The sequence below is a fragment of the Crotalus tigris genome, unplaced genomic scaffold (genome assembly GCF_016545835.1).
Source record: "Crotalus tigris isolate CLP2741 ecotype Arizona unplaced genomic scaffold, ASM1654583v1 scf7180000024365.304078, whole genome shotgun sequence".
NCBI lineage: Eukaryota > Metazoa > Chordata > Lepidosauria > Squamata > Viperidae > Crotalus > Crotalus tigris.
This window is the reverse complement of record NW_024100533.1, coordinates 85,775-99,285: the sequence shown is the minus strand read 5'-3', so window position 1 is coordinate 99,285 and position 13,511 is coordinate 85,775. Positions and strand designations below refer to the sequence as shown.

General features: G+C 43.3%; 1 protein-coding gene across 1 annotated transcript in view; it reads right to left on the bottom strand.

Annotated features, from left to right (window-relative positions):
* LOC120301031 (astrotactin-1-like) overlaps nucleotides 1-12,886 on the bottom strand; it is a 204,232-nt gene extending 191,346 nt beyond the window's left edge. Inside the window, exon 1 of the mRNA XM_039327691.1 lies at nucleotides 12,030-12,886. Coding sequence (XP_039183625.1) covers nucleotides 12,030-12,357 — 328 coding nt within the window. The 5' untranslated portion in view covers nucleotides 12,358-12,886. The remainder of the gene's footprint in view (nucleotides 1-12,029) is intronic.
* Nucleotides 12,887-13,511: the final 625 nt, after the last annotated feature.

Genomic DNA, 13,511 nt, shown 5'->3' with positions numbered 1-13,511 from the left:
GTTGCACTTCTCTGCACTCTTTCTCTTTCTAGAATCTCAACATCTTTTTTATATTGTGGCAACCAAAAACTGGATAAAATATTCCTAGTATGGTCTTATCAAGGCATTCTAAGGTGGTATTAACACTTCACATGATCTTAATGCAACCTAGGACTGCATTAGCTTTTTTGGCAGATGCAGTACACTTTTAGTTCATATTCAAGTGATTGTTCACTAAGACCTCCAAGATCCCTCTCACAGTTAATACTATTGAGTCAGGCACCACCTATATTTGTACATTTGGTTTTTCTTGCCTAAGTTTAGAACCTTACCTTTCTCACCATTGAATTTCATTTTGTTAGATAGGGCCCAGTGTTCAAGTTTTCAAGATCCCTCTGGATCTTGAAGCTATCTTGTGAAGAGTTGCCTATTCCCATCAGCTTGCAAATTTGATGAATTCCCCTTCTAGTCACTCATCTAAATCATTTATAAAGATATTGAAAAGTACTGGGCCTAAGACAGAGCCTTGAGGTATCCCACTGCATACTTCCCTCCATGTAAGTGCAGTTCCATTAAGGACTACGGGGACTGAGGACTGAGTGTGGTTGTCAACTAGTTACTAACCTATCTGTTGGTGATGCTACCTAGAAGAAATGTGCGAAAGGGATTGAATCCATTTGGAGGAGTCCTGACAATACAGCGGTGCCAAGCCAAACAGGGTTTATAGATTAAAACAGTGGTGGCGAACCTATGGCACGCATGCCAGACGTGGCACTCAGAGCCCTCTGCCCAAGTAGAGTTCGCCAGAGTAGCGATCACATGGCGTTTGGAAGTGACAGGGCAGGAAGTGAGCGAGCAAGCAGCATTGCCCTGTGGGGATGCCCCCGAGATGGTGAGGGACTGGTCCCGGACATGCTCACCCAGTCTGTCGTGACCACTGCAGAAACGCCCACCCAGTGGGCCACCCCCCCCCTCCCTGAGGACACCACAATGCTGATGCAGCCCTGGCACTTTGCAATAAATAAGTGGGTTTTGGGTTGCAGTTTGGGCACTCGGTCTCTAAAAGGTTCGCCATCACTGGATTAAAACAAGCATTTTGAATTGCATGGAGAAACCTACTGGCATCCAATGCAAGACCTGCAGAATTAGTGTCATATGGGTGTACTGTCAACTGACTGACAACACACAGGACACTACTTTCTGGCATGATCTTCAAAGGCAGTGCAATCATTACACATGGGGGGGGGGAACGGAGGGAGAGAGAGTATATATATTATAAATATTTTTATGAGCTTCATTAATCACCCAAGGAGGAGGCTACTTGTTGAATCCCATTAGCAAAGAAGTCTATATAGGGCTGCTATTGCCCATTTCATTCACAAATTATATAGAAGGAGAGTGTGGTGATGAATGCTGGCCCCAACTGAAGTCTATATTATGTTTCAGTGTTACAGATCTGCAACATGCATGATCTGAAATAATAATAGCCTCATATAAACATACATTTCAATACCTTTTTACATTCTAAAAGAGTCTGGGAAGAAGTAGAAGGATACATGTAAATATTAGGTTGATGGCCATTATGCAAAGCTATTCTACCATGAATCTCTCTTCTTTATTAACATCTCTCTTCTTTATTCCTTTTTTTTTAACCAGCTTCTTCAAGAGAGGGCAGGAACAATTACACATATATGCCAAGTAGATTCCCCAACTCTTTAAGTAAAGACATCTTGTTTTAGCATTATGCAGTTATACATCACAAAAATATATTATTACCACAAACAAAAAAAACAAACTATTCATAATACCAGATGTAGATTTTCCAGCACCCCAATTTTATTTCTCTGAATGTTTAGGAGGCAGGAAACATATAAACAGTTTGGAAAGCAAAGAAGAAACTGTTGCTTGTTTATCCCTAATACATCTTTGCTTGACTAGGTGGCATAGGCCCCTGCTATGAGTTACCGTGGCAACGGTGCCAGGCTTGCTGAACACAGGCTGTTTTAAACGCACCAAATGCCTGATTTGCAACCTTCCTGTGGCTGCAACTGAGCCATGGACATAAGCTTCTCTGTGGCAGCCTAGAGACCTACTTACATATAGAAATGAAAAAAGTGGGGCCAAGCAAAAGATTGAGTTTGCTGGAGCCATGCATTATACCTTTTCTGCATAGACCACTGTTGGCACCATCTGTGCTGTGCATGTTTACCATGCACATTTCACAGCTTCCATCCCTCTTCCCTTCCAACCAGATAGACACATTTCAAAGACCTCAAAAAAATTAGTAACAAAAATACATCAAACACATGGGGGAGGGATCAAATAAATAGTCATTTAGACAACTGATTAACTCTGAAGGTATTTTCTTTCAGTTCATTCATCATTTATTATCTTTAAGTAAATCTGCATATAGGAATAGCAAGTATATAGTCTGATGAACGCCTCTAAACTGTGAAACACATTTTCCTTTGGGAAAAATGTATTATAATGATTAAGGTAAGATTAAGCTAGTATGTAGTGGGTTAATTTAGTATGCATTTATTTTAAATGAATGCTACTTTCAGTTTTTTGAAACAGAAAGATAGAAACTGTATGGTATCTAATTCTGAATTCAAAGAAGTGTAAGTTTCAAATGATGTTCAAAAGGGTATAAAAAACTGATCAAAAGGATAACCTAGATCAGTGGTTCTCAACCTTCCTAATGCCGCGACCCTTTAATACAGTTCCTCATGTTGTGGTGACCCCCCAGCATAAAATTATTTTCGTTGCTACTTCATAACTGTAATTTTGCTTAAGAACCATGTTACTAATTTAATCTCTCTCTCCCTTTTTTTCTCTCTCTCCCTTTCCCTCTCTCCCTTTCCCTCTCTCCTATTTCACTCTCCCTCTTTCTCTCTCCCTCTCCCTCTCTTTCTCCCTCCCTTTCTTTCTCTCCCTCTCTTCCTTCCTCTTTCTCTTTTTCCCTCTCTCTTTCTCCCCCTCTCTCCCTCTCTCTTTCTCTCCCTCCCTTCCTCCCTCCCTCTCTCTCTACGATTGGGTATCGATTTGGAGATGCGGAAGGGAGGGGAGTAGCTGGGGGCTGCCCATGTGATCTTGAAGCGGCCACCTTTGGAAATACCAATGCTGCTCCAGGCAGGCTCGAGCCGGGCAGAGTGGGCGATGGGAGAGGAGCGAGCTGATCACCTTCCCGGGAGCCAGGACTCCGGTGCACCTTCCCAGCCAGCGGGGCCTACGATAGCACCGGAATTGCACGGTTCCCTGGGAAAGGGACTTCCTGGCCACACTTCTCGGGGTGGGGCACCAGGGCGCAGGGCCAATCAGGAGCCCCGCGAGAGGGCAAGCCTACATAAGAGCCATGCCCTTTCTGTGGGATGAGGGAGCCAACCAATCGCAGAACGTAGATTCTGATGGGCGGCCGGCCTGAGCCGAGGAGCCGACGATCGCCTCAAGGCACTGCCACGGCCCAATGAGACCGTGCTGCGCCCGACAGACAGCACGTAATGGTCAATGAGTGCCAGGCGGAGGGGTGGTTCTTGAGAGGTGGCTACTGAATGGGCGGCACCTTTGTGGCTGTCAAGCCCCAAGGGCTCAACATTCCTATGAGGGAAGGGGCCCATGCAGCCTGCTGCCGAAGCATGCAGATGGCCGCCAGAAATGCCACATGGCGTGCGGGACTCCAATGCACCCTAGGATGGCCCACTGGCGCCTGGTTAGAGCAGCTGGCCGGCACTCCATTGTGGCCAGCTCCGGCGGGGCAGGAATTCCCTGGCATCACGGAATGCAATGCGGCAATGTCACCGATGGGCGGGGCATCCCGAGGCCGCTGGCACCTGGTTGAAGCAGCTGGCTAGAGCAGCTGGCCGGCACTCCATTGTGGCCGGCTCCGGCGGGGATTCCCTGGCATCACGGAACGTGGCGCGGCAATGTCACTGATGGGCAGGGCATCCCAAGGAGGTCGCCGGCGCCTGATTGAAGCAGCTGGCTAGCGTTCCATTGTAGCCAGCTCTGCCACTGGTGGCAGGGATTCCCCCCCCCCAGTTTGTGGCTTCTGCTGCGGTGCCCGGATCGGTTTCCCAGCATGTGGGCATTGGAATGTTCAATCGGTATCCTGGTTGAAAAGCCCTGGGATAAAGGAGCAGTGTCTTGGTTCCTAAGACCATCAGAAATATGTGTTTATGATGGTCTTAGGCGACCCCTGTGAAAGGGTCATTCGACCCCCAAAGGGGTCGCGACCCACAGGCTGAGAACCACTGACCTAGAGAAACTTTTCTTCCTACAACTATTGCCTTACTAATGATTTATAGCTCCTTCTAGCACTATACAGTAATCAATGATAGAAGCCTAGTTTCATTTCTATTACATCAGCACATTTCTTGAATTGTAAACTACTGTTAATAACCAACTTCTCTGTTTTTGAGAACCAATATAGTATAATGAAGTTAGCCTAGAAGCAAAGTAGTCTGCTTAAGTTTTGAGCCACATAAACTCAGTGGGTAAGTCTAAATTAGTCAACTTAAATCAGAAGGTGACCACTGTAGGAAAAATAAGAGGATGCAGTGCTGTGTATGCCCATTTAAGCTCCTGAATAAAGTTTGAAATACAATTATATTAAGTAAATAAACACCCAACAAGGAAACAGTCTATATCTTTATATATGAATGAAGCAGCAAGCAAGATAAGTCACACTTGGTTTAAGAAAGGAAGATAACTTTTAAGCATTTCTTCTCAAAATAATAATTAATTCACTGAATTAATCATCCTAATGAATAGAATTACTATGCTTGTAAATAAGAAGTTGAACTACTTTTAGGACTTGCTGTCATAGTAAGCATCACTTTCTGAGGATCTTTCCCCTAGTGCAGTGGTTCTCAACCTGTGGGTTGTGACCCCTTTGGGGGTCGAACGACCCTTTCACAGGGGTCGCCTAAGACCATCGTAAACACATATTTCCGATGGTCTTAGGAACCAAGACACTGCTCCTCTATCCCAGGGCTTTTCAACCAGGATACCGATCGAACATTCCAATGCCCACACACTGGGAAACCGATCCGGGCACCGCAGCAGAAGCCGCAAACTGTGAGGGATCCCTGCCACCGGTGGCAGAGCCGGCTACAATGGAGCGCTAGCCAGCTGCTTCAATCAGGCACCGGCGACCTCCTTGGGATGCCCCGCCCATCAGTGACGTTGCTGCGCCGCGTTCTGTGATGCCAGGGAATACCACCCTGCCGGAGTCGGACACAATGGAGTGCCGGCCAGCTGCTCTAACCAGGCGCCGGCGGGCCATCCTAGGGTGCATTGGAGTCCTGCACGCCACCCGATAGGCTGCCCTCAGCTGTTCTTCCTATGTGGCGTTTCTGGCAGCCATCTGCATGCTTCGGCGGCAGGCTGTGTAGGCCCTTCCCTCGTAAGAATGTCGAGCCCACGGGGCTTGACAGCCACAATGGTGCCCAGCACTCCAAATCGATCCCCAATCAGAGAGAGAGAGAGAGGGAGGGAGGGAGGGAGAGAGGTAGAGAAAGAGAGAGGGAGAGAGAGAAAGAGAGGAAGAAAGAGAGAGAGAGAAAGAGGAAGGGAGAGAGAGAGGGAGAGAAAGAAAGGGAGGGAGAAAGAAAGGGAGAGAAAGGGAGAGAGAGAAATAGAGAGGGAGAGAGGGAAAGGGAGAGAGAGAGAAAGGGAGAGAGAGAAAAAGGGAGAGAGCGAGAGATTAAATTAGTAACATGGTTCTTAAGCAAAATTACAGTTATGAAGTAGCAATTTATGGTTGGGGGTCACCACAACACGAGGAACTGTATTAAACGGTCGCGGCTTTAGGAAGGTTGAGAACCACTACCCTAGTGGATGTTGTATTAATTTCAGCACAGTACAGTACATTACTGTATTGATTTTCTAATGTAGAGGTAAGCTGCCCATGATACCTTTTAAAAAGATGAATATAAGAATATTTAATAGCAAGTCAGATATGTTCCTATCTGAATAAGAAGTAATGGATGATGCAGTGAGAACTTGGTATTTTGTGTCCAATCATTTATATTAATGTGTGCTAGACTCATGATGCATTTGGCACAAATCTTGATTTATCTTTCAGAAACCAAGAGCAGGAAAAAATACCAGTTATAGTGCCAGTTATACTTTAGCTATAAGCACATTAAGAAGAATTTCAAAAATCGTGAGAAAATACAGGTCTATCATTTTCAAGGATGAGATATCAAAAATTAATGGCCAGAAGAACATTTTAATACACCATCCTTCTCTCAGCTATGTAAATTACTGCTCTGGAATCTTTGGTTTTTTGCTAAATGTGGCTGCAGATCTCTAGACAGACAGTTTTTGCTGTCTGAGAAGCAGCTGTAGATTGGATATCAAATTAAAGGGCCATTGTTAATTCATTTACTATCCACAATCTCAGTATTTTTTCCATCTCCTTTCAAAAACATTGCTTCACTTATTCATTTATGAGATGGTAAATCTGCAGATTGATTTTACGATTTAAAACTCCTTCCTACAAAAACAATTGACATATTAAGCCTTTAAATCAGTGGTTCTCAACCTTTCTAATACCGTGACCCCATAATACAGTTCCCCATGTTGTGGTGACCCCCAAGTGGGTGTGGCCACCAATAAGAGGGAGTAGGACAGCTAGGGAAAAGGGAAAAAATGGCGGACAGCATGGTTTGGCGACCCCCGTGAAATGGTCGTTCGACCCCAAATGGGGTCCCGACCCACAGGTTGAGAACCACTGCTTTAAATAAAGAAGATGCCTGTCAGATAGGTAGAGCACTTTTCCATGGTGTAGTAATTTTCTATATTCAGAGAATTATTTCATGTGAAAAATCACTCAGCCATATAACCTGCAGTGCTAGAGACTATTTCAGTAAGAACCTGACATGGATAAATAGGTAACAGAAAAATATTAAATGAACGTAATAAGTATGCCATGTGAATTTAAAGTAATGGGAATATATCCAAATTGATAGCATTTTAATAGAGGAACTGTAAAGTGGGGAGGGAGTGTATATGGTTGCACTCACTGAAAAAATAAAATTCTGTCCTACAGATCTTTATATAATTTTCATGCAAAAGGCAAGACTCATGCAGACAGTGCTGAAATTTTGATGGACAGCTAAGTCTTGAAGGCTGAAGATGAACTGCATATCAATTACTGAATAGCTAGTAATTGTTTGCAGAATGGGAGAATTAAATTATTGACCATCTGAGTGGGGAGAATGCATGGGTACCATAAAAAAATAATGTAACAACCATTGGAATTTAATAATCTTTTCAAACTCAAATGCAATTATTTATTTAGATATGTAATATATTTTGATGGTAAAACACACACTTATACAGTTACCCTATGGGCACTACATTTTAATGCCACTCAAACAAAGAATCAACCTAGCATGGTGCAGGTCTAGCTTTCAGTATGGGAATTCTAAGTTCATATCTATTGTGACTTTGAGAAAAAAAGGTACTTTTTCTTATTAAGGCCTCAAAATTGATGTAAGGTTAAAATACTTAAAATGTTAAAATTCACCTCCTCGAAGGAAACACAAGCTAAGTTAATAGAATATCTTGTCACCAGGGAATTTTTATTCCTCTATTATTATTATTGTCTCTTATTACTCTATTTTATTTTTAGCACGCATACATCTCAGCATCACATGTAGTTTGATTGTTAGATAGCAAATGGCTAATTACATAACTGAATGGCAACTTTATCCTTTAAAAAGAAAACAATCCATTCTGTAAATTAATGGAGTGGCATAGTTTACTCAATTTTTTGCTACATTGCGAAGAACACATGCATAATATTATTGTTTGTTTGGATATTGTTCTATTACTTATAGACCATTCTCTCTAGCAGAGTGAGAAGATAAGAAAAATCTAACTTTCTGCTACTTATCCCAATAATGCAAAGCAGAACACTTCTTTTTCTTCAGTACAGTGGTAAAAAATAGCATTTGCAAGAAGGTTGCAATTAGCTTCAGTTCCAGATCTGTCATGAAGATTGGTGCCTTGCCTCACCATTATGAAATAACATTTAGAATCAAGTTTCAAAAACATAACAAACACAACATCAATAATACAGTATAAGTTCTTTATGATACCCTATCAGTGAGTCACACAGAAAAAAATATGGGAAAAAAATCTGGAACAATTTCTGTTGTATGCATTGAAAAAAAAACTTGATGTTTTTCAACTCCCTATTTTCAAGGAACCATTTCTGTGTAAAACATACCTCATCTATTTGATGGGCTAGATAACCAGATATTAAATGAAAGAAAGATTGCCCAGGAGAATTTCTATGGAAATGTTTTGCAGTTGTATAGGATGTCAGGTAATAATTAAGGATACACATCACAAATTTTATGTATCAAGTTTCATTACACAGGTTCATTGCTGACAGGATGTAAGAAGATACTTAACATAGATTACTAAGGTAAAATACACATGATATATATTTCTTTTGTTCACCTTTGAATCTATTCTTTTGTAAGAAAAGGCGGAAAGAAAATTGTTGCCCTCTTTTTCTTCTCCAATTTTTCTATTATACATTGCATATAACCTTTATCTTTTTAATTTAGGTCACATTGTCAGTATACCTGAGATTTTTTCCCCCTCTTTGGCTTTGATTGGCCATCTCTTCTATGTCATAAAGTGTAGCAAAGGACATGATTTGGTTGATGTAGTAGTTCCTCTTAACCCAGCCTCCACCACATTTCCATATCTGGCACCATCATACACCCAAATGAATGAACCAAGAAAAGGAAGACACATATAACCAGGGCTTTTTTTCTCATAGAACGCCCAGAATGGAGTTCTGGCACCTTTTTTGAATGGAACCTTGTAGGATAGGCAAGGCGAGTTGTATGACGTGTGAGAGTTCCGGCGCCTTTTTTTTTTTTTTCAAAAAAAAAAGCACTGCATATAGCCATAGGTGGCACACAACTGCATAAAATATTCTGGACACAGGAAGCTTCTTTCAGCCCAGCAGCACAGAAGAAGATTTCTCTCCCAAGGCTAATTTTAAACCAGAGGGATGGGAGGGACACTGTTCCTTTGGGACTACAATATAGCAAAGGACAACTATATCAAGTCTTCCCTTCTTTTACATTTCCTGTGTAATACTTTTTCCTGTTCTACTTTTTTTGCTGACATGAGTGCAAAGAGGAGGGTTTGTCAAGTAGAAAATGGATAGATCCTGTAGAATTGGGATGGAAATGTATGCCATTAAAGAGGAAGGGTAAAAAACTTTCAGACCCCTAGATATTCCTGAATAAAATTTCCAGCAGTACAATCAACATAGCCCATACTGAAATTTGGATGAAGAAATTGGAGGAAATAGTAGACGTTGAGCCTTTCTTTTCTGTTGAATCTCAAAACCCCTTTTCTAAATTTCTAGGGAAGCCCAAAAGGCAAAAAAAAAAAAAAAAAAAAAAAAAAAAAACCCACCCCTAAACTCTGAAACTTAATAAATTTGTTCACATTTGATCAATTTGCTCACCAGAATGCATAGCTACTGCAAGAAAGAAATTATTTCCAAAAAGATGTAATCAACGATCAGGACACATGCATGTTTCTGCAAGACAAAGAAAATAAAACTTAAGGGACACCGATCAGGCTATCTTTCTGGGATGGGACCTTGACTCTGGAACTCTTTTACCAAAAGATATTTGGTACCAAATCTGTTTCATTGGCATAAATAAAATATTTTTATTTCATAAACTATGTTTAATGTGACTGTAACTGTCATCACATTTTAATTATCTGGTTTTAAGATTCTGTACTGAGAGTGAGACACCTTTGGAATGAACAATGAGTGCAAATACTAAATGCTTCATTAAATCAATACATAATATAATAATAATTGGGTAACAAAGGTTAGCTCAGGATCATTCCCCAGCCCTAGCTTTATGCCAGCTGCTAGTGAAGAAAATGAGCCACAACTAACCCTCTAGGTCTAGGGTGCTAGAGCAGCGGTTCTCAACCTGTGGGTCGGGACCCCATTTGGGGTCGAACAACCATTTCACGGGGGTCACCAAACAACGCAGTCTGCCATTTTTTTCCCCTTTTCCTTAGCTGTGCTACTCCCTTTTATTCTATTGGCTTTTGAAAGCCAATAGAATAGACTTTCTTGAATAGAATCTAATTCTATTGGCTTTCAAAAGCCAATAGGAATTGTCCAGGCTGTCGCTGTCTCTGCCCTGCTGAGCCCGCCAAAAGTCCCATCCTGCAAACGGTGCTGCACCAGTTGAGTAGTCCTCGACTTATGACCGGTTGAGTAGTCCTCGACTTACGACTGGTTGGGGGTCACGGCATTAAAAAGGTTGAGAACCACTGTGCTAGTGTATGTGCTGCCTCTATGCCTGGCTATTATAATCATCAGTTTAATGACAACGTGTGGCCTTCCTACATTTTTGCCAAAAGCAAGCCAGCGCAGTTTCAATGGTGGAGCCATTCATACTTATTTATCCTACCTCTCTCACTGAGATTTATTCTCAAAGCAATTCAAGTAGGAATACTGAGGGGATGCATTGACTGGTATCTCTCTACTGAAACCTAGATTGAATTTAATTACCTAAATGGGCCCAATTCCATATGGGTCCATTACTGCTCACTATTTGAGTAAGATCATGGTCCTTAATCAGAATTTCCTAGCAACCCAAAAAATGTCAAGTGATGGGCATATCTCAGCCCGTTCTTGCTTTAAACAGCCTTATTCCAATTCCTCTTCTTCTGGAATATAAGCAATTCTTCATTTTTAATCTACATATAGCCATGGTGTGTAAACATGCTTCTTTTACCACCCCGCTCCACCCCCTAACTTGGCGATTAAATGTTATCTGACTATATCAGCTTTGATCAATCATTGGTAATTTCTGAAGGGAAATGCCTATACTTTAGAACAAAATGCAGGAAATGTATGTCATTGGATTGTCATTATACAACAGCATCCGCTCCCAAGAAGACATCAAAACAATGTTCCACTAATGAACAAAAAGTTAAACTGATACAGCAAAAACCTAATAACAGCAAAGATCCCAAACATGAAAATATACTGAAATTTTGATTACTTCCATTCATTTCACATCCTGCAATATCCAGTCTGCTTGGATAAGCTTAGTTCTATCTGCCACCTTAATGAGAAAATGGAGATAGTGGCTGTATTCTTATGAGATTACCTATAGATAACCCATTTCTGAGTTTTACATGACACACTGATCCAGAAAGTAATCACAGAGACTGGGTTTATATAAAATAGAACAAGGCCAAGTGGACTTGAGTAGTTTATGTTTGAGTGGGGCATGCAAGCAGTTTCAGGTGACTCCTTGTCATCCTCTTAGGAGCTCATTCTGATGAGCAAGGAGCAACAGTGACATCGCAGGTCCTCACCCCCACAGCTCCACCTGCTGTGCGCACGGAGGCAAAGAGCCTGCTCAGGGCAATCTCCCTCGCAGCTTCCTATCACTCGGTTCAACAAGCGAATAATAAAGGTGATCGCCAGGAGCAGGAGTAGCATCTCTCCACTTGTTCACCCCTTCTTTCTCTAAGCAACGCGCAGTAACGCTGGGCCTAGCGTAGCCTCTCCCAAATGCTACCCACTCCAGGAAAACCGAGGCAGGGGCAGCGGTTGCTCTGGAGTCCAGACCGCCCGTTCGAGTCTTCCAGCTACCACCTGCGTGCGCTCACTTACCGGCTCCCTCTCTCACTCCGCCGCACGACTGGAGAAAGGGCACGGAGGGTGCAGTGAGCGAGCTATGGAGCCAGTTTCTAGCAACCGCAGCCAGCGCTGCTTCCCTTTCTCTCCTCGTCTCCTAGGCTTGGGGAAAGCGGGCCACGGAGGGCCTCTCAGCCAGGGGACAGCTGCCCGTGGCCGCCTCATTGACACAAAAGGCCGGAGGGGGGGGGGGCAAAGAATCAACCTGATTGCCAACTTGGAGTGGTCGTCACTTGGGATCTCAGAGCTCCAGAATCCAGAGAAGACCAGGAAGAGTTTGGGGACCGGGCCTGTTAAATTAAGGGGCAACTAGGCCGGAGGGGGGACTCACCCAGCACGAAGTAGGGCAGCTCGGTGTTCTCCAAGTCATCGACCACCACCAGCTCGCCGGGGAAATCATTGCGGACCGAGAAGAGCAGCTTGGGCTCAGAGGCCGAGGGACTATGCATGATGCTTAGGTCGTTCTCCCTCAAGAAGGGCAACGCTGACACGGTGATGCTCTTCAGCTTGCACTCCATCTCCTTGGAAGGGTCCCCGTCTGCTTCAGCCGGCCCGGCAGCCGCGGGCCCGGCGGCGGCAGCGGCAGCGGCTGCATTAGCCGCGGCGGCCGTGAGGCAGCAGCAGCAAGAAAGCCAGATGCAAACGCCAGCTAAAGCCATCTTGCGCCTGATCCGCCTCGCCTTGCAGGCACAGAGGAGCCGGCCGAGGGGGCGGGGAGGAAGATCCCTGGTCCAGAAAGGGGCTTGCAGTTGCGGTGCAATCAGGAAAGGGGCGGATTGTGGGAGGCTCTTTGTCTCCAAGGCGCTGCAACGGAGCGAAGGCAGGCGGAGGAGAAGATCAGGCGAGCGGGTTTGTCTCCGAGTTGGCTGCCTTCCTCCTCCTTTGCATCTTCTCAGCTCACTCACGCACACAGGCGGCTAGTCTCCACCTGGATTATACAACGCTTGGTGGGGAGGGAAGCTGCAGCTATATTTTACCATGCAAAATTGTTTTCAAAGCTTTCCCAGGACCCTGGCAATTGAGAGGCGCACCTGGTACGCATCCTGCCAGACCCAACTTCCATTCAGTTCAACCCCTTTTTCTGATTTGCAAACTAGAGGTTTCTGAGAATTACACAAGTCAAATGTAAACCACAACTGCATGCCAACACTTGATAGAATACACTGCCTTTGAATTTAGCTACGGTGGTGAATACTGTTGCTAGGCCTATCCATCCTTTTAACATTAGCACAAAACCCAAAGTAAAGGAATCAAAGCCATTTCCATTTTGGCAAAAAAAAAAAAAAAAAAAACCTGTCCATGAAATCACCAGGAAGGGAACTGAACTTGAAGGAAACTTTATTGTTTTATTTTCTTTAACTGAATGAAGCTTTTTGTTTTTTTATTTATCCTTTGTAAGCCATCAGAGTGGCAATGTGGCTTTCCTTAAATGTTTCCTACAAAACTAAGCAGGGTGGGAATGGGAAATTGACTAAGAAATCTCAGGATGGTAGAATTAGAATTATTTTTAATCACCTTAAGATTAAAGACAATTACGGCAACAGCAACAATCACTCATGTAGTGCTATCAAGAAGATTCCACAGGATTGTGCTCATATGGCTTCACAGCATTTACTTATTTCTGCTTCACTGATCTTAGGGAATAGTGCTGCATTTCCTTTAATGTGGAGTAAAAATACTTAACATTTAAAGGCTTTCCAAAAAGTGGATTTTGTGAATCAAATGACTTGTTTCCATGCATCCTTCCATATGGACCTACTGGTTCATTAGCAAAGATCTCTGAACTTGATCTGCTTGAGATCATTCTGGGGAA